The sequence below is a fragment of the Chaetomium tenue genome, assembly GCF_020726465.1.
Source record: "Chaetomium tenue strain MPI-SDFR-AT-0079 chromosome Unknown F5144scaffold_4, whole genome shotgun sequence".
NCBI classification, from domain to species: domain Eukaryota; kingdom Fungi; phylum Ascomycota; class Sordariomycetes; order Sordariales; family Chaetomiaceae; genus Chaetomium; species Chaetomium tenue.
In genome coordinates this window covers 3,205,725-3,233,460 of record NW_027117332.1, presented here as the reverse complement: position 1 = coordinate 3,233,460, position 27,736 = coordinate 3,205,725, and the positions used below count along the sequence as shown (strand labels likewise).

Genomic DNA, 27,736 nt, shown 5'->3' with positions numbered 1-27,736 from the left:
CGCGACAAGGGACATTGTAACGGACCCTCAATTCCTCAACAAACTTGCCGAGTTTTGAACGAGGCCGGCGTTTGCCGAGTGAGCGGGTCTGCAAGAAACTCCGCTTGCTGAACGTCGGTGACGAAAACGGGAGGTGGTCTCGCGGAAAGTTGCTTCCTTTGGAGGTTCATGGTTCATCAGCCTCAAATCACTCGTGACGTCGTTTTCAGGTTCGGCTCAGGGCTTGTGCTGGACCCTGACAGGCTTGGCAGGGCAAAGGCGAGTAACCCTAACCCGGAAGAAACCACAATAGATTGTGGCTTTGGGGATGTGGCATTTAACTCATGTAGATGTGGCGCTCTGGCAGGCCCACTGTGCCCCACGAACTAACTAAGCCCACAACAGCAAGTAAACAAACCCAACACTCTCGTCCAATCACGGATGCCTGTCGGTATTTTGGCAATTGCGGCTTCCTCCCCGCGATCGTTTCGAGTTGAAGGACCGTGATCACCAGCCCGGCCACGACCAATAAGCACACTCTTTAGCTTAGGCCCTCCGACATTCATTTGTATACGCGCTCCGGTCACGTCGATGAACGAGTTACACAACGCGAGCCCCCCTCCTTGAAGCCGCGCCCGTGTCAACACCCAACTCTTCCCTCGCTCCTTCATCCAACCAACCCATTCTCCGACGACGCGACGCGCTGCCGAGATCGCCTCCAACGATCACCGTGAAGATGGACCCCGAGGACCAATATTTCGTCTTTGAGAACCGTCTCGACTCGTTCCAGGACGCACAGCCCGTATCCAAAGGGAAGGCCTCAACCGCCGCCTCGCGCGCACCGAAGGCGCTTGTCTGGCCACACAAGACACTGTCGCCCTTAGCAGTAAGTCTCCAACACTATATATTCTGCCAGCACAATTTTACTGACGCGTTTGGCCCAGCTCGCCAAAGCCGGATTCTTCTTCCAACCACATCCGAAAAGCCCCGACAATGTGGTATGCTTTCTGTGCGAAAAGTCACTCGACGGGTGGGAGGAGAGCGACAATCCGCTGGAAGAGCATTTGAAGCATTCGCCAACATGTGGCTGGGCCATCATGGCGGCGATTGAAGCCGGCTACGGTAACTACGGGAAGGTGCACCCCCTCGACCCAGCCATGATCGAGGCACGGAAGGCGACATTTGCAGGGCGCTGGCCGTACGAGTCGAAAAGGGGCTTCAAGTGCAAAACCAAAAAGGTAGGCGCGCTCCGGCTAAGTCAGGGAGCTCGAGGCTAACCTTGGCTACAGCTTGTCGAGGGTGGCTGGAAGTTCACGCCATCTGGCGAAGCGAGTGACATGACCACATGTGCCTATTGCAATCTCGCGCTGGAGGGGTGGGAGTCAGACGACAATCCATTGTAGGTGTTTTACCAACGCGAAGATAGTTACAGAGTTAACCAGATTACAGTGATGAGCATTACCGACGCGAACCCGGCTGTCTCTTCTTCGCCCTCATCAACCAATATCCGGCCCCGAAGAAGGGAAGGGCCAAGGCAGGTAGAGCCTCTAAGGCCTCTCGACTCTCGGTGCAATCCGTCGCCACAACCGTATCAGACATTGGTTCTTTTGCAGACGTCACGGCCGATCACGACGACAGCGTCATGACCACGGCGTCCACAGCGACTCAAGGGGGTAGAAAGACGGCGAAGGGCCGCAAACCTGCCGCCGGCAAAGGGCGGAAAACCAAAGCCAAGAAGGGCGATGACGTCGAGATCTTGGAAGATGAACCACAAGAACGTCCACAGCCACCTGCTGTTAAAGGGCGCAAACGCGCGAGTGACGCCATGGAAGACCATGCCGCGACCGATGCCGAAGCGCCGGCTCCGAAGAAACGCGCCGCCCGTGGTAGAGCAAGCGCTGTTGTTGATTACCCCTCGCTTCCCGACTCTGATATGGTGGATGCTGCCCCAGCAAAACCGCCCGCCGGCAAGAAGAAGGCCCGGGCCTCTTCAAAAACCCGGAAGGCTTCCCAGGCGTCTGTGAGATCAGAAGCCTCAACGGCTTCCCTACGCGCCCACATTCCTGACGATGACGAGCTTGACCGCCAGCTTGAAGCCGACCCGGAGCGTTACAATAGCAATGAGGAAGATATGGCCGTCGAACAGCTCCCTGCCCCGACCAAGGGACGTCCCAAGAAGGCGGCCACTGTACGCACTTCCAGTTCCCAGAAGAATGCTGGAAGGGAATCATTTGCCATGTTTGACCCAACACCCATGGTGCCGGATGAAGCCGAGATTGAGGCCGATCTCGAAGCACTCCAGGCAGAGATGGGAAGGGAACAAGCCACGGACACAAAGCCCCTGGTAGTTCCCAAGAGGGGCCGCAAAGCTGGAACGCGCAAGGCGTCCAAACAGACCAAGAAAGCCAAGGAGCCCTCGGCTGAGCCTGGCTCAACGGAAGAAGCGCCTCTCCCAGCCCAAGAGACAGAGCAACCAACGCAAGAGTTGGAGTCGGAACCTGAGCTTGAGGATCCCGATGTCAGCACGGGGACAGTCGTAACAAAGCCCGCCAGTCGCCCTACCGCCGAGAAGCGTGGGAGAGGGCGGCCTTCGAAAAAGTCGACAGCTTCTCTAGCCTCTGTGGAAGAGCCAGAACAACGTCGGTCGTTCGGGGCCGTAGTCCAGCCCCAGGCACAGCCAGAGACGGCTCGTTCTCAAAAGCCCACCCCTGCCCAAAAGAACACGCCCGTGAAAATCGCCAGAAAGGCAGTGCCTCCCCCCTCCCATGGCCCAGCCTTGACTCCCGGTCCCATGGCAGCCACCCCACCCAGGGCCTCCAAAACCATCCCGTACCCCCCATCAGCCAGCCGCTTCCAGCAACCACCATCAACCCCTAGAAGGCGTCTCACCCCACCCGTACGAGCAAATCAAGCCACCAACCTGCGCACGCGCTCCCCGCAGGCCTCCGACGCCGAGAACCAGCCTCTCAGCCTCCAACCAGCCGCGAGCGTAATGCCCCAGCGGCCCGTCCTCGCCCCGCTCGCCATCGCCCAGACCCCCCAGCGCAGCTCCCCTTCCAAGCGCAACATCGTCTCCGGGCTACAGAGCAGCCAGCCCTGGCAGCCCGCCGATCTGGACCTGCTCTTCTCCTCCCCGCTCGCCAAGGGCAGCAGCAGCAGCAGCAGCAGCAGCGACCACGGCGGAGACGACAAGGAGAACAGCGCCTCCGTCGCGAGGCTGCTGCGCAAGGGCGCCGAGCTGACGAGCCCCGAGAAGCGCATGACCGTCGAGGAGTGGATCTACCACAATGCCGGGCTGGCCGAGCAGAAGCTGAAGTATGAGTGTGAGGCGATGGTGGCGGCCTTTGAGGGGGAGGGCGGGAGGGCGTTGAGTGTTCTCGAGGGGCTTGTTGTTGATGCTGCTTGAGAGTTGCATGGTTTGGAGGAGTGTGTTCTTAGGTAATAGCGGGCGTGTTGTGGGAATGAGGTTACTGGGTTGGTTGGGCATTTCAACATGAGACTTCTGTTTAGACTCGTAGCGTGTCGGTTGGGTTGGCTTGGTTGGGCGTTAGGGTGGCGATTTGATTTCAACGGGTTAATTAATCAAGTCATGTTTCTGATCGAGTTCCTGTTCTTCACTTGCCGGCAACCTGCAAACTTCGGTTGGTATCCATGGTTTAAGGGATATCAGCATCTCTAGACGTCTTGAGTAGTAGAACCCGGAACACAGAAACTACTCCCCCCAAACCAAGCCCACAGAAGTTCCTTGAAGTTGTAGGAATTGCAATATGTATTCGTAAAAGTATCTTAGGTGTGAAGGGAAAGCCGGGAGAGAGTAATCTTAGGAGGCGAGCCAAAGCCATCAACCAACCTCTCACCCGCAACGCCAACTCCAGCACACCACCGTGCCCAAGTTGTTGTACAAACAGCTGAGAAACAGCACCTCCTCCACCCCAACCACAGACAGATCATCAACAGCGCTCCGCGTGTCCTTCAAGCAGCGGCTGAAGGTCCAAGTCAACATCAACCCCGTGCCCGGATTGGTCCCCAACCTCCACCTCCCCATGAACCCGTCGTACCTTCTACTTCGAAACGTGGTACATGGCGTACAGCACACCAGGGATCCTAAATAAGACGGTGGTGGACCAAGTTAGCCAACCAGCCCCTTTTACCATCCCGTAAAAGGAAAGAAAACGTCCGTCAGGAAGGGGAAGGAAACCGTCCTTTCACGACAGGAGTTAAAAATTATAATGGCACGTACCAGCCGAGAAGCGTCAACAAAACACTCAGCCCGAAGTGCTTCCTGTGGGCGCCGCGCCGGAGGTACACCGCCAGCGGGGGCACGAAGAAGGAGGTGATGTAGAGGACCGTCTTGCGCGACTTGTGGCCCATGGTCGGTGCTGAGCCGGTGTTGGCGTTGGCGGCGGTGGCTGTCCTCACGAGTGCGGTGGCCTCTGGGTTGGGGATGGCTGGGGTTACCGTGAGGGCTGCGGTGGTGGTGTTGGCCGCTGCTGCTGTTGTTGCTATTGCCGCTGCGTTGTTGTTGTTGTTGTTGTTGTTGTTGTTGTTGTTGTTGTTGTTGTTGTTGTTGTTGTTGTTGTTGTTGTTGTTGTTGTTGTTGTTGTTGTTGTTGTTGTTGTTGTTGTTGTTGTTGTTGTTGTTGTTGTTGTTGTTGAGGGCGGCAGCCCAGGGGTTGTTGCTGTTGGCGTTGCTGCTGCTGGAGGGGATGTTCATGGGCTGGCTGGGGATGGAGGAGTTGCTAGTGCCTGTTGAAGGGGCGAGGGTTGGGGCTGGAGTTGGCAACGACATATGTTTCTGTGATAACTGATGGCCACGTTGGTTAGAATATTAAATTTAAAGTCAAAGGTCAGATCAGCAATCAACAACCGAGGGAGAGCAGGAATAAGATACTTGAAATACTTCTCGTTATCAAGGTGCCTGCCTTCCCTCTTAGGCCCTCGAAGGTTCACATCATGGCAGGTATGGTTCTGCTCGTTCGATGTTGTTTCCGGCAAGTGGTTAGGTAGGTACCCACGCTCCTTCTCTACCAACCTAGACCCTACCTTGAAGTTCCAATGCGTCCTTCACAAGTATCATGACATGGAGCTACTTGTAATTGCCTCCTATCAAGTTCTTCCACTAGATTCCAAACAGGCATATCATCTGTGAGAGGTAGCACGCAATTGCAATAAAATCAATTTTCCCACAATCGTATATATGAAATTGCGCATGCGGAAGCCTTGCCGGAAGAGTATGATGTTGCTTGGGTCTTTGCGGGGGGGGGGGGGGGGAGTAGCAGATGGTGATGCCGCCGCGGGCCGCTTCGCTGAAGAGGGCGCCGGTTTGGGGGACGCGCTTGTAGGTGCTGTTGCGGCCGCGGAAGTAAATGACGGCGGTCCAGTGGGGAAGGTGCAGGTGGTGCAGGTTGAGAGTGCGGCGCGGTCGTCGGCTGGGTCCATGGTGGCGTTGAGGCTGTCTCCGCCGACGAGTTGGTGAAGGTGTGGTGAGCGTAGTGTTCCCGGGTTTACCAAGCCTTTTGAGCGTTAGTAGTTGTTTATGGTAGGGACGTTAGGGGATTTACGGGTCGATGCGGTCTATCACCAACTGGGAACATGTCATCTTGAGAAAGGTGTTCCGGCAGGACGCCAGCGCAGCCAGACTTAGGTTGCCCAAGCCAACCAACCCTTGCTGTTTCATTGCTGGGAGTGGTAGCTTGAATCCGGCCTTGATTGTTTGCTGTGTCTGTCTGAGTATATAATATGATGTCAAGTGTAAGTAGGTAGTTGGGCGGCTTTCAGTCCGTATTACGAGGGATACGCATATATGAGGTGGCAACGCATGTAGGCGTCTGCGGTAGAGATTCCGCTTTTCAGGTTATTATCATGGCCTTGGCTTCACTGTAGACCAAAACGGCTTCCCTCAGAATAACTTTGCGGCCCCGTCTTTTAGCCACTCTTCTACCCGCCGCCACAAGGTTGTGTGGACTGTAACCCCCCATTACAAACAATTTAGCGGCTACTGCACCCTTCTGGTACTAATTCTCCAATTGCCGTGGTGATAGTATGTTGTCTTAGCATCCTTGGTCACATCATTTAATTACATGAACCATACCCTGGGACAGCCGTGGACCATTGGTGACTGTCCATGGGTTGTATCAAAACACGCTTGTTGAATCCTGCGGTTGATTCATACATGGATGAGGAGATTTGTAAGCTCGAGGCTGTTGGGGGCCGAACTCAATATGAAAAGGACAAGGCAAAGTAGGTAGGGGGCATGGGGGGGAGGGGGAGGGGGAGATAACATACCTACCGCATCGTCTTATGGGGGAGGCGGGGGTTCGTAAACCGTGGTGGTATTTGGAATTGTTGCCTCGGTTGTTAACATTGTCCGTCAGTGTTCTCTATTTGGTCGAACCCTCACAGCTGGGCGGAAACGCGTCAATAACCGCTGTCTAGTCCTCTGCCCGTGCGCCATCACCATGCCATGCATATAATGTACAAAAAGAGACACGCTTGCCTAACCAGTCAGTCATGTCCGTTGAAGCGCCCACCCTTGTGTTCTACATGGTATATCACGAGTTCTTCTCCTTCCCCTCGCCGCTGTCACTTCCTTCCGTCGTATCTTTCTCCTTTTCCGCCTGTTTCCCCTGACGGTACTTGTCTATCTTCTCTTTCATGTACCGCCACGACCTCTGTATCCCACTGGTGAGCGGTCCCTTGAGGGATTGGGCGGTGGCCGGCCAGCTGATAGTTTGCTTGATGACGGTGCGGATGTAGTTGCGCAGCTCGACGGGATCGTCCTGGGCGATCCGCCGCTCAAAACCGCCGCCCTCGCGCCTCTTGAACGCAACAGAGTCTTCCTCCTTGCTCTCGTCCATCATCCGGCGGAAGTCCTCCGCCGGAATGGCCAGCTTCTTTTGGTACTGGAAATAGAGACGAGAGCGGAAAGCTTTAGGTAGGCGCCGCACCATGTTGCCGCGTTTGACCGGGTCCATATCTTGGGCAAGCTTCAGGTTTTTCGTCTCGTCCCAGACCCAGTCCTTGGTGCCGACACCAGCGTCGTTGAAGGCGACATTGGGCAGTGTATCGATAAGAGGGAGGTAGAGCCGCCGGAAGTTGGCCATGTTGTTGCCTACGATATTCTTGACCTTGCGTGGGTTCTCGGTAGGTAATGCCATACGTGGGTCGCCGAGGTAGCTGATGCCGGCGATGGTTCCATACAGTTGTTCTTCCGTGAAGTCTGGCGGGAGCAGCAGTAACGCTGTCCGCAAAGCCGATAGGAGATTCATTTGGTTGGCTAACCGGATCTTCGGATCGTCTCGGAGGATCTTGACCGGCTTGTGCAGCCTCCCAGCCAAGTAGAGCGTGTCCCACTGGGTCAGATCCTTTTCTAGGGTGCCCAGTTGCACGACGCCGTACTTGATTAGAATGCCGTTCACGACAACGTAGGGGTTGAAGTAGACACCCGCCCCTATCTTGTCCTGGACGTACGACACGGCGCCGGACCCGAGACTCGCAAGCCGAGAGTAGTGGTCCCGGTGCTGTTTCATGTTAAGAGAGTGCCAGTGCTGGGTATGCGAGACACCAAAAATAAAATCGATCATTTTCGGTGTGCCGTCCTGGGCCCTTTGCACAGCGAGTGGTGCTTTCGGATGTATCGCGCGGAGTTCTTCCTCGGTTGGCGTCTTCCCGCTCGCTTTCGACTGGGGAAACACGCCTGAGCCGTAGGCAAAGGCATAGCGAATTGGAGCGCGAAACTGCCAGGGTATCGCCTTCAAGACCTCCTTGAACTCGGTGTCGAACGGAATGTGCTGGTTGACCCCAAAGTTGGCGTGTGGCAGATCCTTGAACGACTCAACCTTTACGTTCGGGTCATATTCCCAATCCTGCACATCGCTGACTACCGATGACCCGGCGGTGGAAGAGGGTGTCGCCTCGCTTGCTAATGCCTGCGCCGATTTGGTATCTTTCCCCGCTGTGTCCGCCGCCGAATCGGCCGCTGCATCGTGCTGGGCGCTCTCTCGGGCTTCTTTCTCGTCCACTCCGGCATTGTCGTTTCTCGCTGTCCCGTATCTGCGAGCAGAAACCGGAGGACACCCGAATTGGCACACGGGAGAGGTCGAGATATGAATGGCGAAACTTGGGCGCAATGGCCTGGAGCGCGGCGCGAGGTGACCCTGTTGGAGGTTGGTGAGCTATGACGTCCTGGGCGCAATTGAGCATGGCTTTCGGGGGAGGCTTACTCGCACCGCGGCGGGGATACGACCACGAACCATCCCAATTTTCTCCGTCGTCGGGAATCACAAAGTTGAAAATTGTAGGGATTCAATATCAGAGCGCAGCGGGCAGCGACGCTGCAGAATGTCACCTCCAACCGACTTGGAATGCCATGAGGAACAAACCGGGTGCTGGGAAGGGCTCAACGTTTGCCGGACTCTGCCGCTAAACGGCCCGGGAATCAATGGAGAAGGCAGTGGGGATCACAGACGGCATGTCGCCCGCGTCATGGCAGCAGGTGTGCCAAGGGTTTCGGCGGGAACCCCACAGAGTATATTTGTCTTGGCGGTGCTTGACAACCTAAGCCAGGCGTGCCAGGCTGGCAGAAGGTGGGACAGGATCGTTATGGAAGGTCACCAATGGTGAGCACCAACAAAGCAGAATACAGATAAAGTGCAAGTTGGTCCTCAATCATCTGAACCCCAAGTTTATTCTACTCTACAAGTGCTTGGACATGACATGTATTTTTCTGTGTGCGACCCTGGAATATGCCGTCTTAACTAAGGTACCTAGTTTGGAACCCGGAAACGGTCAAACCTCAGTGCAACCGATAAAGAGAAAGGCGGCACTTTTTCAACTTAGAGTGGACATTGACGAGGGAGATCACTGTGATCAAAAATCCCTGGTCAAGCGCTCTCCTGATTTCCAGGACAGCTCGACAGCGAAACTACCTACATACCTAATTACCTTATTTTAGTTAGTTGATCCCGCAACCGACTGTTTGGGTCTGCAACCATCAACCAATAGGATCCGCGAGCCGAAACTTGTTCTGTCCAAACAGTTGCATCGTCGGCGTTACAATGCCGCGAACGCCAAGTCAACCGAAACCGCGTCCGTCGCCATCGACGATGAGATCCTTTACACCACAAGGCGATCCTCCCGGGTCCGCGCGACGTCCTTCTATCAGCGGGGGTCCACACTTCCGGGCGACCATAAGCGGCGGCATTCCGAGGCCCAACACTTCGCTCAGGGAATCAAGGGTAGGGGATGAGGAACGCGCCGGCACAACACACGCGATGCTAACAATATACAGGTACCCAGTTTTCGCAACAGCACGACCGCTCAGCCGTCCTACAACATCCTCACCGGCGAATTCAACAACGCCACGCCCCGCGGCACCATGGCGCGTCCCAGCTCTCGACAAGGTGGCCCTTCGGGGCCGTCCCCTCCCCGAGGGCGCGCGGCCACTGGCGCGAGCAACTTCAGCCGTGAAAGCAGTAAGGAGAACCAACCACCCGCCGATGCCGAGGAATACGAGACCCAGCGAAAACGTATCGAGGAACTCAAGGCCGAAGTTGGCACATTGCAATACAAAATTAGCAGTTACGAGCAAGAGAAGGAGCTTGCACGGTTGCAGACGGAAAACGAGATGCGCGATACCAAGCGGCGGGCCGAGGACGACTTCAAGGCGAAACAGGCCGCCGAGGCAGAGAAAGGCAAGGCACAGCGGCAAGTTGAGGCGGTTCAGGAGGAATTGGAAGAGTTGAGGGCAGAAAAGGAGCAACAAAAACGTGAGCTTGAGGGGAAGGCAAGGGATGCGCTTGAGGAGGCCAGGCTACTTCAAGAACAATTGGAGGAACTGAGTGCAGCCAAGGATGAGGCTGCGCGCATGGCTGAACGAGAAGCTATCGACCTGAGGGCGAAGCTCGCCTCATCAGAACGCACGACGCATGAGTTAGAGGAAGAGAGCAGGGCAAGGGAAGAGGTCTTGGAAAAGGCCCAGTCACAATTGATGGAGAGAGACGAGACAATTGGGAGGCTAGAAGCCGATGTCCTTCGCTTAAAGGCGCAGACCGGCGACGCCGAGACCATTGCTGTCATCCGGAGGGAGTTATCCGACCAGGTCACACACATCCGCAACCTAGAGGCGAAAAACAGGGAGCAGGTGACGGAGCTGAAACATCTTCGCCAAATCCACAAGGCCGTGGAGATTGTCGAGGAGGAGAAACGCTCGCTCCAGCGGAAGGTAGAGGCAGCCGAGTCGATTCAGAACGAACTTGACGAGCAACGGAGACAGAGGCAGAGGCTGGAGGATGAGAGGCAGTCGTGGGCGGGCTACCTGCTGAGCGCGGGTGGCGCGGATGGCCAAAACGAGTTCGACTCCCCTGAAGCTGTAGCCAGGGCACTGGTGTCGGAACGTTTGCACTCTGCCTCTCTCGTCGAGCAGCTGGGAGAGCTGCAGCCTGAGATTGCTGACCGCGACAACATCATCAAGTCATTGGAGAGTGAGAAGGGCAGACTTCTAGATCAGATCGAGAAGCTGAGGACAACGGGGGGTTCCGCTGGCGGCAGCGATAAGGCTCGCGCGCGTCTTGACCGACAACGCGCTCTCGCGGTCAAGGAAGTCGAATATCTCCGGGCACAACTTAAGACGTTCGACATGGAGGACATGACACTGCAACCGGAGAGCGTGGACCACCAAAAGCTAAAGCGAATCCAAGAACTCGAAGACCTTGTCGACAAATACAAGGCCGAGGTCGCCACTCTGCACGCGGACATCACCTCCATCGAGTCCGCCTCCGCGAGCCCAGCCCAGCCCGTCGTTGGGAGCAAACGCCCCCGCGAATTCGACGAGGCCGAGAACGAACAACTGGGGCAACTCGCGCGCAAAAACCGGAAACTACAATCCGAGCTATCCGACGTCCAAAACGCCCACCGCCTCCTCCAAAAGGAGCACGAAGTCACTGCCTCCCAGCTCGCCTCCGCCCAAACCCAACTCCAAACGCGCATCCTCTCCCTCCGCTCCAACCCCACCTCCGACCACGAAACCGCCCAAGCCGCCACCCTCGCCGCCCTCAAACTCGAAAACGCCGAACTACTCGCCCACATCGAGCGCCAACCCACCCTCTTCGCCACCGTCCCGGCCTCCCAGCTCGCCGCCGCGCAGCGCAGCGTAGCCGAGGCGCGGGCGGAGACGGCGTCGGCGCACAAGTCGGCGCGGCGGCTCAAAGAGGTGTGGGGTTCCAAGTCGGCCGAGTTCAAGGAGGCCGTGTTCAGCACGCTGGGCTGGACCGTCACCTTCATCCCGGGGGGCAAGATGCGCGTCGAGAGCGTCTACCACCCCTCGCGCACCGACGAGCACGAGAATAGCATCGTGTTTGATGGCGAGAAGGGGACGATGAAGGTGGGTGGGGGCCCGCGTAGTGCGTTTGCGCAGCGGATAGGGGATAATATTAAGTTTTGGGTGCGAGAGCGGGGGTGTGTGCCGTGTTTTTTGGCGGCGTTGACGTTGGAGTTTTGGGAGGAGCAGACGAGGGCTGGTGGGAGGGTAGAGGGTTCATAGACTAACTAGGGAGGGGGCTTCTAATGCTAAAGGAAGGGGGAGGAATATACCATTGTGATTTGCTTTTATTTTGTTGCTCGCTTTTGAGGGTTTAGCTGCTATATATACGTTCGAAGACGAAGATGGTGCCGCATCGGTTGAGGCGGACGCAGCTGCTGCTTGAACCAAGAGGGATATTATTTTTAAGTGAAACCAATCCGCTCATCGTTTAAAGTAGAAGCAATCAACAAAAGGATAGATATGTAGGTATGTACAGTATGTGCAGTGCATTCTCGTTCTCCAACCCCTCTCGGGGCCCTCTCTCCAATCCCCGGCCAGCAACAAAGAAAATCGCTTCTTAAGACATGTCCCCTGTGGTATCAGCTCCTCGGTCTATCCATCGTTTGCTGCAAACTCAAAACGAGCTTCAAGACACAAAGCCCCATCATTAGTTCAACGCTCCAACCCCACCTACCCCTTTATTTCGACTCGTACTTCCCTCCAACTAGCCTCCTCACAACCGGCACCTCCGCCCACGCCCTCCCTTGCTCCGCCGTAGGATCCGGCGATGCCGGCGGCGAGCTGACGTCCGCGAACGGATCCTCATCCTCCACTTCGACCGCCTTCCCCTTACCCTTCCCCTCAGGCAACAGCCGCGCAACCGAGATCCCACTGCCCGCGTCCGCATCGCTACCGCTGTTAGCCGGCGGCGCCCACTCCCACCTGACCTCCACCTTGCCCGGCATCGGCTCCGCGTTCTGCTCGCCGATGACGCGACAGATGATCTTAGCCCAGTCGTCCGTCAGCGTGACGTCCCCGAGCCGCCAGTACACAATGTGCTTGTCCTTGAGGTGGGTCCCCGAGGGCTTGGTCTGCACGCCACTTGCACGAGCGCCCTCGTAGGTAGCGACGAAGACGACGTTGGATAGCGTCAGGGGCCGGGGGAAGGCACAGGACGGGTTGAGACGGTACTGCAGGAGGAGGCCGAGCTTGTCGGCTTGGGGCTTCCAGACGGGGTGGATCGCGATGGGGCATTGGGATACCAGGGCCGTGTCCGAGTCGGCATGCACGCGGTAGGTGAAGGCGCTGGTGGTGGTGTTGATGTGGGATAGGTCAATCGAGAACTCGTCGGGGGCGGTGGTGTTCGTTACGAAAACGCGGTTGGGTCCAATGGATTCGAGGAGAGGGAATTTATTCAGGCGGATCGTTTCATGATCTGTAACTGTGAGCTGGTGGTAACGATAAGCTAGCGTGGGGGTATTACCTGCAAAAGGGGCATCGGGGTCGGGCACATAGGCGAGCGCGATCTCGCCAGTGACCTTAACCGAGTTTGGTTCCCCGTCTTGGAAGGTAGCAGACACGGTCTCGATGATGGAGGAGTGTAACCCGGGTCCGTATGCGGGCCCGTGCATCTCTGGATGCTTCAACCGGGCCACACTATTGTACGACGATGTGCCACCGAACGAGGTGCCGGATCGGATAGACTGAGTATCCGAAGCATGGCTTGTCTCAGAAGAAAACGTCATAGATGGCGGGAGCTTTGGCACTGTCGCACTTGTTGGCAATGAAGGCGAGACCGGGAAAGGATTCTCGGAAGAGAGCTCCTGAGTTGGCAAAGACGGCATGTAAACAGTGTTTCGGACATCTCTCCGGCCCCGGACGGTCCCTGCCTTCCGTGACGGCATTCCCATGTTCAGGGCATTCGCAACGCTGGACAAGGCTGCTTGTTTCGCATCCTGGTCTTCCTCAGGGATAGGCTCATTTTGGATGTTCAACTTGAACATATGATCGCCTTCCTCGCCTACCGCTTCCCGCTGCGCCTGGGAGATGGGGTCATTCATCTCTGGTGGTATTGTGAAACCCTCGGCATCCTTGCCCGATTCATCTTTGCTCTGCTGTGGCTGGGATGGCGGGGTTGCGTCGAAGATATCCTCAGCGGTTCCATTAAGGAGGCTCGGTTGTGAGGTCTGGTTGTCCTTAGATGTTTCCCCACCCGTAACCCCGTTTGTGCCTTCATGAGACTTCTTCGCTGGCTCGGTCTCGGCGGTGGATCCCCGCCCTTGTTCCGCCGTTGGGCTCTCGGCCAGCGACGGTAGCCTGTGCTGCGAGTCGGCCAAATTGTGAGATGAGGCTCGAGGAGACAACGTCTGGCTATGGCTGCTCCCGATACCGCGCGAGAAGGAGCCGAGACTCTTCGGAGGTGAGCCGAGTTGACCGAAGCCGCCGTGGATACTCTGTCGCCGACGGCCAAGCATAGTGCCAATCCGACTCCGCAGCTTTGATTCTATATTCCCTCGTTAGTAACTGGAAGCGGGTGACAAGTAAGGGTTCATCACATACCAGGGGGGTTCTCCCTTTGGCCCGAATGCTCACTGATGTCGTCCGCGGTGATGCTCGGGGGCGCGGCGGTTGGGGTCACAGGGGTCGGTTGCCGTGTCGTTGTCGACTTCCTCTCGATCTTTGGCTTCCCAGCAGTGGTTTTCTGCACAAAATTTTGAATCTCCTGCTCAGTGTTGATCTCGAGCATGACGTTGAGCACTTCCTCCGCCGCTGCTTGGGTCCGTGTCGCCTGGTCGATCTCGTGGGTCTCGAATTGCGTTAAGACGTCACGTAGATGGTTTATCCGTTGCTCATCCAGGGCTTGGAGGGTCTCGTAGATGAAGGGCGCTTGTGACTCCCATGTCTGGGTCGCTGACTCGAGCCTTGCCGCGGCCTGATCAACCTTTTGCGCGTTGGCCCTGCCTCCCTTCCTGCTGAGCTTTTCCGACTTCTCGGTAGCGTCATCCAGTTCCTTGGCCATTGTACTCAGATTCGCGCTGATGGTTTGCATGTGCTGCATCTCCTTCTTGTTCTGGAAGTTCCGGAGGGAAAACTCGACGTCTTTGTCGATGCGCTGGGCGAACAGCTGGTGTGAGGCAGCAATGCCGTCGGTGGAACTGAGAATCTTATCCCATGGGGCCTGGAAGATGCTATGAGAAGAATTGGTTAGTTGAGAATCTGGTGGAGGGAGTGACAATGGCTAGACGAACCCAAGCTCTGTTGCAGCGCTCGGCACCTTGTAGACCAACAATTTACGGAGGCCAGCAACATATTGTTCTTCGACTCTCCTGCGCTCCTATGACAATCTCAGCCCCGCATCTCGCAAGGTCGCAGTATTTTGTAACCGTACCTGAAGCCAATCTGCGATCTCTTGGTTGGCTCTTGTGATCCGCTTGACCCGGTCCGACAGCGCTTGCACGGCCTGGGTGGGTTGCAGGTTCGCCTAGAAAATGCCGAAGATCAGCGGTCAGATCACTCTGCACAACGAAGAAGGGACAAGCCGCATCAGGGAAGTCGTACAAGCATTGCCGGATACTCGGCGCGGGAGAGGTCGTCGGCGGAGGCCATCGTGGGGAGGAAGGAGTCGGGAAACGCGACCTAACGACAACGAGGGCACCTGATCAACGCATAACACTGGGATCGCAAGCAATATCGCCAGCAATCCGGTATGGCAGCAAGGCGGGCAAAACGACAAGACGATCGCAAGGCCACAACGAGAGTTTCCGAAGTTGAAGCGGCATGCAAGGAGGAACGGCCGGGAAGGCGCATTGATGTCAGGGTGGATGAAGATGGAGCTCGCATTTTTGTGGAGTCCTCAGCCTGGTCAACGCCGAGCTGTCCGCAATCAGCCAATCGTTGGTGCTTTCGAGGCTAATGCAGATCCACATAAGCCGGTCCAAGACCCGCTCGAAATCCATCGACGGCTGATGGGGCTCCGCCAACAAAGAAGCCTCGAACCCTAAGAACAAGCATTGTTTGAACCCCTGAGGACCCTGCAGAATGTCGTCTGTCGAAGCCAGTGGACGATAGCCTTGGTATCGATATCAAATTGAATGGAACCTGGAAAACCTCATGTTCCCAGTTTAATGCTACCATTTGTTCACCCCATTTCCAGATCCAACCGCGGGCACGGACTCCCCAAAAGCTCCGAATCAGAATTCCAGTAACCATCGTCAACAAGTTTGTTTCTTTACACCGAGCTTGGTATCCCCAGCAACGGTGCAATTTGTACCTCCTGGTATCGTTAGGGTTGGAACTCGCATTTTCATCACATCTCTTCTCCTTTCTTGAAAATACAAAATGGCCGATCCCACCAACTGGCGAGCTTCACTCACTGCCTCGGAGCGATATGATAATATTCAGAGTTTGTGAGAAACAATGACCTTGAGTCGAGATGTACGGAGCCTGGCCTAACTTATCCCCGTAGAACCAATGGATTAGCAACTCGCGGGCTTAGCCAGAGCGCCTTTGAGATTGAAAGTGAGGCGTATAAGACATCGACAAGCCGGGTATGTCAATGTCTGACCCCTAAAAGAACCTCGCCCTGACGCGCCATCAGGAAGAGTATAACGCAGCTTGCAACCCGCCGACTTCCAATGTTGAAGCCCCTGAATCCGCCTTGGCCGCATCAGCAACACCAGCCCCTGAAGCCAACGACCGAGAGTTATCTCCCGGAATCACCATAGGCGACTACCAAGACTGTCATTACATCGCCAGCGGCGTGACAGCCGCGGTCTACCGTGCCCAAACCCGCGCTCTGAAGGTGATCGTCGAAACACACAACATCGAGCCGCACAGCCCGCAACGCGAAGCCAAGATGCTCGCCTCCCTCCGAGCCTCCAACGCCCCCAACATCATCCCCCTCCTCGAGACCTTCCGTGACCCCCAAACCCAAAACTTTGTCCTCGTCTTCCCCTACGCCCCCCTCACCCTCGCCGACCTCCTCACCACCCAACAACCCCCATCCTCCCCGCTCCCAACCCCCCTCATCCGCACCATCTTCACCGCCCTCTTCCGCGCCCTCCACCACCTCCACACCCACGAATCCATCATCCACCGCGACATCAAACCCTCCGCCATCCTACTCACCACCCCCACCCCAACACACCCCTCCCAAATCCACCTCTCCGACTTCGGCACCGCCTGGCACCCGACCCTCTCCCCTCCCACAACTGGCGACGGCACCGAACCCCCCACCCAAAAAGTCCTCGAAGTCGGCACGGGCGCCTACCGCGCCCCCGAAACCCTCTTCGGCGACCGCGCCTACGGGCCCGGCATCGACCTGTGGGCCGCCGGCACCACCCTGGCCGAGTGCTTCCTGCGGCGGCCGCTGTTCGACTCGCCGCCGGCGCACGAGGACGGCAGCCAGCTAGGGCTGGTGCTGAGCCTGTTCCAGACGCTGGGCACGCCGACGCCGGAGACGTGGCCGGAGGCGAGGGCGTTTCGCACGCCGCCGTTTGAGATGTATCGCGTGTTTGAGGGGAGGGTGGCGAGGGAGGGGTGGGAGGGTTTGGTGCCTGGGGCGGGGGAAGGGTGGAGGGGGTTGGTGGAGGGGATGGTGCGGTTTGAGAGTGGGCGGAGGGTGACGGCGGGGGAGGTGAGTGCTTCTCTTTTTTTCCCTCGGTGTGTAGTTACTGGGGGGTGTGCTGACCTTTTGAGATAGGCGTTGGAGTTTCCTTGTATGAAAGGGGAGGCTGAGACCTGAGGCGAGAGGGTCCAGACCCCGCGTTGGTTTGGGTTATGCTATGGAAGCATAAATGGAAGGAGTCCACAATGATATGCACTAGGTACATTGCAGATCTCAATCTTCGTAAGGCTCTATTGAGGTCTATCATGATCAACGGCCCGTCGTCCCGCATCCAATTTTCATGGCAGCATCTTGGTATCCTTCTATCCACTCGTGAGCTCGCATATCGACTTGGCCTGTCATGTGCCATGCCACTCATTAGGGTCCTAGACCCGAGTTCCTGTCCCGGATGTCCCATGAAACCGCCTCGACAGGAAGTCATCTCATCGCGTATCCGTAGTCTTACTCGAGTTCGATCGTCCCGGGCGGCTTGGAGGTGACGTCGTACACGACGCGGCACACGCTGTTGACCATGTTAGCGACGACAGGTGCAACGTTGGGAGAGATGCGTGCATACCCGTGGACCTCGTTGACAATCCTGTTCATAACCCGCTGGAGAAAGTCCCAAGGGAAGTTGTAAGCTTCGGCCGTCATGAAGTCGGTCGTTGTCACGGCCCGGAGGACGATGATCTGCCGAGCATTAGTAACACGCGACAGGGAAGCGGGTGCAGCACCCGGGTAGCGCAGCATACGTAGCCGTAAACTCGCTTATCACCCATCACGCCCACGGCGCGACTGGGGTCGACGGCGGCATAGGCTATAGAACAAGTTAGTTTGCGTTCCCAATTCACACAATTTTGTGAAAGCTAACCTTGGGAAATTTGGTCATAAATCCCCGCCTTGCGGATCTCGGAGATGAAGATCTAGAGGCGAATGTCAGAAGGGGCATAATCAAACCACAGCCTCGACGGAGAGTTTCTTTACATGGTCAGCCTGGCGGGCGATCTCAACCTTCTCGGGTGTCACCTCGCCTAGGATTCTGACGGCAATGCCAGCTGGGAGTGGTCAGTGCTGATACAAAACGCCTGGAGGCAAAGGAGCGGTCTGTCCTACGGCCAGGGAAAGGATGCTATTGGGACCCAGTCAGCAAAGGCACCAATGGAAAGAAGAAGGGTCCGCGGACATACCCTCATCACAAGTTCCTCCCGGATCCCCAGGGCACGTCCAAGCGCTGCAGTTCGTTAGTCTCGTGTCTCACGGCTGGAGGGCAAATCCCCGAAGCGATGTTTGATTTTCGAAGCGCCACATACCGCGGACTTCATCCTATTCGACAGTTAGTTCCAAGGGAGGCACGTCATGGGTGGAGCACCAGGGGGAACAAACCTTATACAAGGATCTCAGGGGTTCGATCAACTTGAGGCCCTGTCCGTTGGCCATCCGGGCGGGGAGGCCACCACTTGCAACTTGAGTCAATATTCCTTCTGGGCCTGATTGGGGCGACGCGCCCGACTGGGACGAGGGGCGAGCAGACATACACATTGTGGTGGGTCTAATGATAACCGTCAGCATTTCCAGGTGTTCGGGTGTGGTGGGACGAGCTAACCTTGATGGTGGCCGAAGGACCCTTGAACGAGAGCGACTCGATCACATCCGGGTAGAGGGTGCCTCTGCCGAAGTTCAGTAAAATGCGGTGTGTGTTGGTTGCCGATTGACAACTCACTGCATGAAGAACTCGATCTTGCCAGCCTTGGCTGGGTCATTAGCGGCAGCCTCTTCGATCTGTCGCTCGTCAGCCCTCTCTGTCAATCGGAAGCGGGAGGTTTAGGCGCATACCTTGACGGCTTCCTCCTCAAAAATGTCGATAAACTTGCCACCTTCTCAGCGGTTAATTTCGAAACGTTCCATTCCCACTGGTTAAGAGGTGGGATTCGGGAGAGCCCGGAGAGGGCATGCATGCGAAACATACCAATGAACTTCCGCTTTTTCTAGAAGGGGTGTCAGTGGTGTTGCTTACAAAACGTAATAACGTGGGGGAGGGCGAAATACTTCGGGATCATCAATACCCTTCAGACCATCAAGGAACCTGTCCGAGGCTTCGACGACGGTGAGGTTGATGCCAAGCGCCTCAGTGAGGTCCTTCTTGACCTGGTCGCACTCATTCAATCGCATAACGCCATCTGATTCGATGCCGTTAGCCCGGGTCGGTGTTAAAATCAGGCCTGCAGGGAATTACGTACTATTGACCAGCACGGCCCAGAACCTGGAACCAATCGCTTCTTTCTGCACACCGTCAGTTTCAGCTCCCCTGGGACCATGGGGGGGCATCTCGGCCCCGGAACTTACCATTAGTTTTGCGGCAACCGTTGAGTCAACGCCACCACTGATGGCAGCCAACACCTGCCCCTTTTCACCGACAGTGTGGCGAATTTGGGCAATCGCCTCTTCCAGAAACTTCTGCATGGTCCACTCTTGCTTGCAGCCGCAGATGCCGACGGCAAAGTTTTTCAAGAGTGCGGTCCCGTTTTGGGTGTGTGTAACCTCAGGGTGGAACTGCAGGCCGTAAATTGGCTTGCTTTGGTGGCCGATGGCGGCGTATTCTGAGTTGTCCGACGTGGCAACCGTGTGGAAGCCGTCTGGCAGCTTTGCCAACTTATCGCCATGGCTCATCCACACCCGCATGGACTCCTCGATACCCTCAAAAAGGCGGTCAACGTGGTTATCGATGGACCGCGCCTTGAGCATGGCATGGCCATATTCGCGGTGCGTGCCAGCAATGACATTGTCCGGGTTGAGGCGGTAGGCCAGTTCCTGCATGCCATCTTTGGCCCCCAAAAGTCAGCTGCGGGCCCCCTAGTCAGGACCGGATACGGGACTGCAATCACATACAGCAAATGCCGAGAATAGGCACGTCTGAAAATCAAACGGGTCAGCCATAAGTAGACGGGCCAGTATCAGGAGGCAGGCTGACTTAGGTCGAAGACCGCAGGGTCAACATGAGGGCTGCCTTCCTCGTAGACAGAGTAGGGCCCGCCTGAGAGAATGATGCCCTTGGGGACGAACTTGAGCTCCGAGAGCTTCTGGGTGCATGGCAACATCTCCGAGAAGACATTGAGCTCACGGAGACGGCGAGTGATCCTTCACGCCGCGGTTAGTCGGGTTCCATCATGTCCAGAGGTTTGCCTGGCTTGCAAAGTTGCGATGACCGGGGCGGCTTGAGCGAGGACGACAACGTCTACCAACAACGTCTTTGATTTTCAAAATCGGGGTAACATACAGGTGGGTATACTGTGAGCTATTTGATGAAATCTAGTCAGTTCCTGTGATTTTCATTTTTCATTCTCCTCATCCAGGGCCTCTCATTGCTCACCCAAAGTCGAGCACCAAGATGGTGTCGAAGGCACTGTGGGCCATGGCCTCTCCCGGTCCGGCAGCCATTGCGAATGATGGTTTCTTTTTTTTTCTCCGTTTAGTCGACTCAGGCAACCAAATCGTGCTGTGAACTGCAATTCTGATTTGGGCGAAGGTGTGAGTGGTAAAAAATTTGTGACCTATCAATTTTGCCCGCCTCGTCGCGGCCGACACTCGGAGTGGGTTCTTTTATCACCGTGTGCCTGAAAATTGAGGTTAGGGCCGCCTTTTCCCGCCTAGCTGCCCTACTGCCCCGCTAAATGCTGCAGCTTCTTCATGTTCTATCCGATACAGCGCATTCCCCCCAAGTTTTACTGTGTGCACCCGCGCCGCACATAATCGCTCGATTTCCCATCTCGAGATGCGGAACCAGGTCCTTCGGAAGCGACACCTTAGCCGTGCCATGTCAGCACCCGACTACCGTGCAATCTCCGGCTTGGCAACGGGCCGAGCCCCGACATTAAACATTCGCAAAGGAGTGGACTCCGGGAATGACCGGCCGACAAAAGTGGCCTAGTGCTTGTCCATCAATAAGCCAACCCAGCCAGACCAGCCAGACGCACAGGGATGCCGGGTAGATCTGCGGAGGCACCTCCACGCGAGCCATGTTGGCGGGTCCTGCATCGCCTGTTACACCTTCATCAGCCATGTCGTCAACGGCGGTAATGGGGGCGTTTCGCTTGGGTCTCGGCAGGCGGTAGGCGCGGAAAGCGTGTGGGAGAAGACACGGGGTGGTTGTGGGATACCCGGGTTGTACAGGTACCAAGGCGCACCGGAGCTGGGCCCTCACCAACCATAACTGCTCGGAGCTGCGGCCGCAAATTTAGGTCCATTTCCGCCGTGCTTTCGGCGTCTCCCACTGTTGTTGGTGGCGCCTTTCCCCTCCACGGTTGGCTTGACAGCAGAGATGTGTGGGTCGTGCCCCGCCCAGCCGAGCAAGCCCCATCGGGCTTCTGACAGGCCCTTGGGAGTTGCCGATCCGTCTCGATTGGCTGCTGCAACTCGGCGATGGACCGGGCATCGTGGGAAGCATGGGTTAATTAGGGAGCTGCCATGTCGGGTACGCCGGGGGGTCGCCAGCTGAATGCGCGCCCGGTGCCTTGGTGAAGAGACCGACGGCTTCTCATGCGCCTGACCTTTTTCTGATATTTCTTCCCCAAGCTCTCCACCCGGGACCCGGACGTCAACCCTGCTTGGCAACAGCGGAACGACCAGATGATGACAGAACCAAGATGAAAAATAGGCAGAAGTCGAGAAGCGGCTGTCGGACTTGCAAGGTCAGGCGGGTATGTTGTTGTCCCCAACGATGCCTTACAACACACGCGCTGCCCCTGTCTGCATGGAGACGGAGGAAGCCCTGGGCAGGAGATTAGATCCACTGACCAGTCCCATAGCTAAGGTGTGACGAGACCAAGCCTGGATGCCAGAATTGTGCCCACAAAGGGTTCGACTGTCCAGGCTACCAACAGAGGCTTCAGTGGTCCACCAAGCACGAGAGACCGACAACAACAAACACCAGCGGGCCGGCAAACTTCACCCAGCTCGTCACCGCTGCCTCCGTGTCCATCGCCTCCACGCCCACGGCCACCACTCCCGAGAGCTCCGCTCATGATGGAACTAGAACCTCGCTCACGGTCCCGGTCCCTGCCAGGAGACTCGGGCTCCCCGTTGTTCCATCCCTTACCGTATCGACGTCAGGGTCGCTATCGACGTCCGCATCACCCCCGTCCTCATCGTCATCACCATCCTCCTCCACACCGTCTCCCCCAACCCATTACCAGGATTTAGCAGCGAACGTCGAAAGCTATGCCAGCCTGATTCCCGCGCTCTCCCCTCAAACGGGACCCATGGTGCCCAAGGGAGAGCCGGGGTCGCCCGACGACCCGGACCAGGCACGCGACTTGGCCATGTACCAGCCGGTCGTAGACATCCCAACCTTTCTGATCGAGCACTGGTTTAAATCAGTGTGCTCGTCGTGGTCGGCTCTCGATTCTCCGACAAACCCGTACCGGCAGCTGACAGGCAACCTCTGGCGAACTTCCAGCTCCGTCTTTTACGCCCTGCAAGCGATATCCGCAGCCTCCCTCGTTGAGCGGCTCCCGCACGTCATGAAAGATACGGCTCGGTCTGCACCACGCAACGCGTTTCAGGCTATCGGAAAAGAACTGGAGGTCTTTCATAACAACCCCCGGCCGGCATTCCCCACGGAGCTACTACTCTCACTTTTTTGCATGAGCTCGTCCATGTGTTGGTTGGAGGCCCGGCAGCTTGGCCAGCAATCCGTGAGAGAGGCGCGGAGGGTGCTGAAGCGGATGAATTCGCAGGTGCTAGACAGCGGCTCCCAGGAGCAACTTGACTTCTTCAACGGGTGCCTTGTTTACGAAGAGATGCTTCGCAGCGTTGTCAGCGACGACGAGATCGACTTTAAGCATATGCTCAGCTGGCCGGAGCCGACGACTCAGAGACCTCTCCTACCTACCGTCTCACATCCATGGACCGGCGTCCCCTCTGACATACTAAGGTTATTTGGCAAGGCAATAGCCCTGTGTCGAAGGTCCCGCAATCGGTGGAGGCTCAATAACGGAACGAGCTACCGAATCCTCGAAGGCGCAATGAAGGACATCCAGGCAGCAACGAAAGTAGAGGAGTCGCTGCTATCGGTTATTGTCCCGCCGCCCCCCGAGTGCCCTCAACCTCCACAGACTTTCGACTCTGCTCAGACCTTGTATTATTTAAGTGAGGCATACCGCCTGTGCGCTCTCCTGCAGCTCTACGAGACCTTCCCAGACCTGAGCATTAAACGGAATCCGAACCTCGAAGCCGCCAGTGTTTCGGTGATCTGGCAATCCTGGGCAACCCCTCAGGTCTTGCACGTCGTCAACAATGTGCTCGGCAAGGTCCCAGCGGGAAGTCTGAGCTGCATTCAGCCCTTACTCTGTCTCTGTGCCGGCAGTGGTCTTAGATACGAGGACAACAGCAAAATCCCGTTACGTAGCGGGAATCACAAGCACCCACCAAACACAGATTTCAACACAGCAGCCACGCCGGTGTCCGGGGCCGCCGCGCCCGGCTTTCCATTGCCTGGCCCTGGCATATCCGAAAACGCCATCAAAATCTCCCAGGCACGACTTCTCATCATGAACCGGTTGGACCAACTCGAGATATGCCTCCCCCCCAAACCGATAGGCGTGGCAAAACAACTCGTTCGTGCGGTTTGGAGTGCGTACGATGAAGAAATCGGACTCCCTCGCCGGACCCATTGGCTCGACGTGATGAGTTCCACAGGACTACATAGTCTGTTCGGTTGACCAAGATCACAACTGGAGGCTCCGAGGCCACGAATACGGGCCACCCCCTCCCGGCCGCAACCGCGCTTGGAATCTTATGGGTGCGTACCGTCGATAACCAACACTGCTCGAACACGCACCTGCACACCAACACCTGCCGAGCGGATAATGCCCTTGATCGTCGGGCTAAATATCACCTTGCTGGCCCGGACCCCCACACCGCCAAGTGAAGACTCCGTCACTCCGGGCCAGCGGCTGTTGGGGTCGCAACGATTTGTGGCCTGGTTCTCAAAATACCGCGGGATTGACGAGAGTCTCCTACATCACTCATTCGGGAACGCATGACCGATGGGAATTACACTTGCACCAATATTAAGTCGATGAAAACGGGTTATGGGGCAGGATAAGAGGGGGGCCTTTTTTTCACGGGACGAACCCGCGGCGGATGCCTAGGATAACACCTACGCCTCGGGCAGTCTCATGTTTCTGGAAGATGGAGCACACCAAAGGCTCCCCTTTCCGAGGGGAGGACATTGGGCTGGATTGGGTCAAACACTGGACGGTTACGGTTGGTGGGAGGGAATTATTGGTACCTGGAATGGCCATATCTATTCTGTTCCTTATACACGTAGGCTCAGAAGATGTAACGATCTCCAGCAAAAAACATCCGGTGCTTGGCACCAACAACCCATTTTCACTCGGAAGAAGTCCCTAGTCTCACTCGAAAGCACGTGTAATAATGTAACGCGTAGAATCTTGGAGAGTTGACCACCTATGGCTAGACAAGGATTAGACTTGCAACTGCTTGTAACTTCCTGCAGTACTACCAAGGGGTGAATTAAAGTTAACCTGCAGCCGACTGGGTGCATGTACATACAGGCCGTGAAACGCGGCGCAGACAGGGGGGAGCGATGCGATGACGTACGAGCATCTCCCTCCCCGTCGAACGCTCTGCTGCGTGTCTCAGCTTCCAAAGCTTATTTCCCCAGACCTTGGCTGGGTGATATCGTTTATGGCTTGCAGTTCCATGCCATGTGTGCGTTCGTCGGTGATGGTGGTTCAGCTGGCCGTTGGCAAGCCACACGGCCTGGGAGGCCAATCACAGGGCTTCGGCGGCGTATCCGACTGGAAATTGCTGTCGGCGCGGCCGAGACTTTAAAACTGATCCTGGTAGGTTGGCCTGGTGCCAAGATATGCACGAGAGGTCGGTTGTATGTATGTACAAGTACGAGAACGAGTGTGGCATTCCATCGTGGGGAGGGGGATCCCGCGATCCGGGGCTCTGCTCACTGGTCGACGGACATGGAGGAAGGGCTATCGTATCATGGTGGCAATTTTCAATGGGATTCGAATGCAATATTTGACGCACAAGAATCAAGTTTAAACTGTTTACTTCGTCATCACACTCGGGGCCGAGAGGGGGGGGATGGAAAGACGGAGTGGCGGCGGGGGATGAGGGTATCACCCGGAAACCACACCTAAATGGGGTTGAGTACCTAGGTACCTAGTATGCTGTGATGACTTTGCCCACGTTGACTTTCTTTTTGTGATTCCCCGTGTCAGTGGTGCATTTAGCTTTTACTGGTCTGAGGGACCCTGATGACTGTTTGCGCGCGCAGTCATGCGCGTTGGGATGCTGTTGCCGATATTTGTTGTTAGATAACACGCACGGTCAACATCTTAATCTACTAGCTGCTGTGGTAAGCAGACAGCAAGAGCCATGCTTTTGTTTCAACGGACAACGGTTACTTTGCTGGGTTGATGGTGATGAATTCCACGGGGGGACCATGTGCCGTGGTTTGGACTGCTGTTTTTAGCTGGCGTTGTGGTCTCAAATTTCACCAGTTCAAACCATGGACGGCAGGAAGTAGGTAGGTGCTTGGACTTTCCAATTGATATTTAGATCATTTTTAGCAAGTGCTTAAACTTGAAGTGGCGTGACGTCTTAAACGGGCAGCTACGATTACGGGAAGCCTTCTTGACATGTAGTATGGGGCTTCTTGTCACAGCTTTGCCCACAAAAACAAAGCACATCCAAAATATCGTTAAGTTACGACCTATAAGTGACATCGAGTGATATGTAAATGTGCTCAAGGAGAATCTACACTGCTTACCTAGCGCTCTACCTCAAGTAACATGCCTGGAGTTGGCTTCGTCCGCCGCAGACCATGAAAGCTCTGTGGTGGAGCACACCTTCCTCCTTTAAACTGCCCATATCATATGACAACGGATTCACGTTCTGAAATGGAAGGCAGGAACAAGCCCGCGGCATCTGAGAATTTGCAGGCGCGCACGGATCAACTCTGCTGTCTATATAGAGGTCTCGCCCCCCTCTCTTCTTCTCGTCTTCTTCTTCTTCTCTCCTCATACCCGGACCGGAAAGCCTTCGGGCAATTCGCTTCGGGCCAACGAAGTGCTCGGATACCCGGCGGTGGCACCTTTAACCGTCCATCGTCAAGTTGAGACGTCTTCGGAGACTAATTGACTGGGCCTTGAGATGACGGAGTTCTCTGAGCAGGAATTTCCTGATCAGGGTACCATGCCTCGAGCCAACGGGAGGTGTTCATAGTACTCTACTCGCCCCCCCGAGGTTCACGGGCAACATTCCTTTTTTTTTTCGTTGCGATCTCGGGGCTAGCCCTCGGGACGTGAAGAAGAAAACTTGGACTGGCTGCTCGAGCCACAATCTTAGCACCTGATCATCTGCGGTTCCGTGCTCCTAGTGGGGGCCGCATGGCTCTGATATCGTTTTCCACATGCTCAGATACCTGCTTGACACTATCCCATGTTAAGACGTGGAAGGACGAAGCTGTGAATACCAAAGAAGCTTGTTATCCCTCTCCCTGTCACTATTCCCACCTAAAATGCCAATTACACATTATCTTCCCATGGTCGCCACCCGGACCTCTAGCCGGCTATACGGCTTCATCAAACGTGAAAAAATACAGGTATCGTCCAGCAGAGACACCAGGGTCGGTAAATGATAGCCAATCCCGCATGCACGAGATGCGTAGAGTCATACCGACACATACGGACTCATGGAGTACAGAAGATGGCCGATGTAAAAAAAAGAAAAAAAGAAAAAGGAATGGACACCGCTGGAATTGAACCAGCTACTCCCGTGCTCGGATGCTGAGACGCACGAGTATGTACCATTACACCACGTGCCCGATGAATCTTTTTCCTAGTAGGTGGCGGCTTTCATGTATAAGAAGCCTAAGCGCGGGCTTTGATCAACCAGACAGGAGTGACCGTGCCGGCTGCGCGCGGCACGCCAAAGGAGCCTGGAGGAACTTTTTAGTTGCTACTATAGAGTGCTTTTTGGAAGTCTGTGATGTTATGGTTGGCAGTTGGCGGTACGCAGCTATCGCTGCCATTAAAGTTGCTTCTCCCCATCTAGAGTTGCGAGAGTCAACCATGTCATTTTTTTTTTCCATTTTTTTTTTCTTCATTTCATGATGGTTATTTACAAATGCAGGGAAAGTAAGGAAATGTGGTTTCTTCAGCCAGACTAGCGTCTAATCGTATAGTCGCGCCCTCTTTTTTCCCGCTGTAGACCTTTTGCTTCGGATCGGCTCCGGAGAAAGTTTGCTTCTTTCTTTTTCTTGTTGGAGTGGTGTCCTCCGGAGCGAGTTGATCTTCCAACAACTGCTCTAGGTCTGAACCGTCGTCGGTGTGATTGGTATCTTGTTGGTGGTTAGCCCAGTTAGCGAGCTTGAAGGGGGTCATACCTGGGCTTGAAATTGTAAGCACTGGCTCGGCGTCGGTTGTGGTCGAGTTCGGCGGTGCTTCAAGGGTGGCCGGTGGCTCGGTTGCCTCATGAACCAGATGCTTCCGGGGCTGTGCCGGGTTTTTTTCTTTATTTGCCAATGAGCTTTGGCCGCCAATGGGTGAAGAGAATGGGTTCCAGCTTGTGATTCCTCGTGGACCGGTTGAGCGTGGTGTTGTAGGCATTGTGCTAGGTCGTATGGGCGTCGTGTTGTGAGCGGTTAAACTGCTTTGTCGAATAGACTCCCAGTCGTCTGGAAGAATTACTGGGATGCGAACGCTTGTGTCGACGAGTTGAGGGCCTTGGATGAGGTTTCGATCGAGAACTCCCAGGAGGCGACCGCTGCATGCAATCCAGGATCCTCTTGGAAATGGGTTGACAGCTGTTCGC

At 55.9% G+C, this 27,736-nt stretch overlaps 8 protein-coding genes and 1 pseudogene across 9 annotated transcripts; 4 read left to right on the top strand and 5 right to left on the bottom strand.

Annotated features, from left to right (window-relative positions):
* Positions 1-372: 372 nt before the first annotated feature.
* On the top strand, positions 373-3,385 carry F5144DRAFT_533770 (uncharacterized protein; the record flags this gene model as incomplete). Its single annotated transcript, XM_066787000.1, has 4 exons — positions 373-865; positions 924-1,217; positions 1,269-1,378; positions 1,429-3,385. The coding sequence occupies exons 1-4, from the start codon at positions 716-718 to the stop codon at positions 3,383-3,385; spliced, it is 2,511 nt and encodes an 836-aa protein (XP_066643472.1). The 5' UTR covers positions 373-715.
* A 655-nt stretch (positions 3,386-4,040) lies between these two features.
* Positions 4,041-4,350, bottom strand: F5144DRAFT_491391 (uncharacterized protein; the record flags this gene model as incomplete). The annotated part of the gene is made up of 2 exons (XM_066785858.1): positions 4,041-4,083; positions 4,220-4,350. 2 exons carry the CDS (start codon positions 4,348-4,350, stop codon positions 4,041-4,043), a joined length of 174 nt encoding a protein of 57 aa, XP_066643471.1.
* Positions 4,351-6,302: 1,952 nt separating this feature from the next.
* F5144DRAFT_573730 (mitochondrial matrix Mmp37-domain-containing protein) lies at positions 6,303-8,431 on the bottom strand. Its single transcript, XM_066788980.1, has 2 exons — positions 8,195-8,431; positions 6,303-8,128 (listed from the first exon to the last, which is right to left on the bottom strand). Exons 1-2 carry the CDS (start codon positions 8,231-8,233, stop codon positions 6,530-6,532), a joined length of 1,638 nt encoding a protein of 545 aa, XP_066643470.1. The 5' UTR covers positions 8,234-8,431; the 3' UTR covers positions 6,303-6,529.
* Positions 8,432-8,886: 455 nt separating this feature from the next.
* Positions 8,887-11,660, top strand: F5144DRAFT_248849 (spindle assembly checkpoint component Mad1). The gene is made up of 2 exons (XM_066783428.1): positions 8,887-9,214; positions 9,268-11,660. Exons 1-2 carry the CDS (start codon positions 9,035-9,037, stop codon positions 11,515-11,517), a joined length of 2,430 nt encoding a protein of 809 aa, XP_066643469.1. The 5' UTR covers positions 8,887-9,034; the 3' UTR covers positions 11,518-11,660.
* Positions 11,661-11,975: 315 nt separating this feature from the next.
* F5144DRAFT_533763 (Muniscin C-terminal mu homology domain-containing protein) lies at positions 11,976-15,095 on the bottom strand (the record flags this gene model as incomplete). Its single annotated transcript, XM_066786999.1, has 6 exons — positions 14,836-15,095; positions 14,666-14,758; positions 14,526-14,611; positions 13,837-14,465; positions 12,761-13,780; positions 11,976-12,718 (listed from the first exon to the last, which is right to left on the bottom strand). The coding sequence occupies exons 1-6, from the start codon at positions 14,881-14,883 to the stop codon at positions 11,976-11,978; spliced, it is 2,619 nt and encodes an 872-aa protein (XP_066643468.1). The 5' UTR covers positions 14,884-15,095.
* Positions 15,096-15,241: 146 nt separating this feature from the next.
* On the top strand, positions 15,242-17,020 carry F5144DRAFT_621146 (kinase-like domain-containing protein; the record flags this gene model as incomplete). The annotated part of the gene is made up of 4 exons (XM_066792043.1): positions 15,242-15,683; positions 15,743-15,824; positions 15,875-16,912; positions 16,979-17,020. Exons 1-4 carry the CDS (start codon positions 15,616-15,618, stop codon positions 17,018-17,020), a joined length of 1,230 nt encoding a protein of 409 aa, XP_066643467.1. The 5' UTR covers positions 15,242-15,615.
* F5144DRAFT_573721 (uncharacterized protein) lies at positions 16,875-20,428 on the bottom strand. Its single transcript, XM_066788979.1, has 22 exons — positions 20,250-20,428; positions 20,157-20,174; positions 19,851-20,017; positions 19,769-19,792; positions 19,226-19,701; positions 19,120-19,162; positions 18,929-19,059; positions 18,849-18,867; positions 18,716-18,756; positions 18,603-18,661; positions 18,486-18,549; positions 18,418-18,431; positions 18,266-18,338; positions 18,193-18,205; positions 18,070-18,113; positions 17,996-18,011; positions 17,867-17,937; positions 17,754-17,805; positions 17,635-17,699; positions 17,460-17,572; positions 16,980-17,405; positions 16,875-16,913 (listed from the first exon to the last, which is right to left on the bottom strand). The coding sequence occupies exons 1-21, from the start codon at positions 20,315-20,317 to the stop codon at positions 17,345-17,347; spliced, it is 1,632 nt and encodes a 543-aa protein (XP_066643466.1). The 5' UTR covers positions 20,318-20,428; the 3' UTR covers positions 16,875-16,913; positions 16,980-17,344.
* Positions 20,429-21,522: 1,094 nt separating this feature from the next.
* Positions 21,523-23,807, top strand: F5144DRAFT_489030 (fungal-specific transcription factor domain-containing protein; the record flags this gene model as incomplete). Its single annotated transcript, XM_066785701.1, has 3 exons — positions 21,523-21,576; positions 21,685-23,509; positions 23,740-23,807. The coding sequence occupies 3 exons, from the start codon at positions 21,523-21,525 to the stop codon at positions 23,805-23,807; spliced, it is 1,947 nt and encodes a 648-aa protein (XP_066643465.1).
* A 2,859-nt stretch (positions 23,808-26,666) lies between these two features.
* On the bottom strand, positions 26,667-26,747 carry F5144DRAFT_t100 (annotated as a pseudogene). Its single transcript has one exon. The product of its transcript is annotated as a tRNA-OTHER (tRNA).
* Between the last annotated feature and the right edge of the window lie 989 nt (positions 26,748-27,736).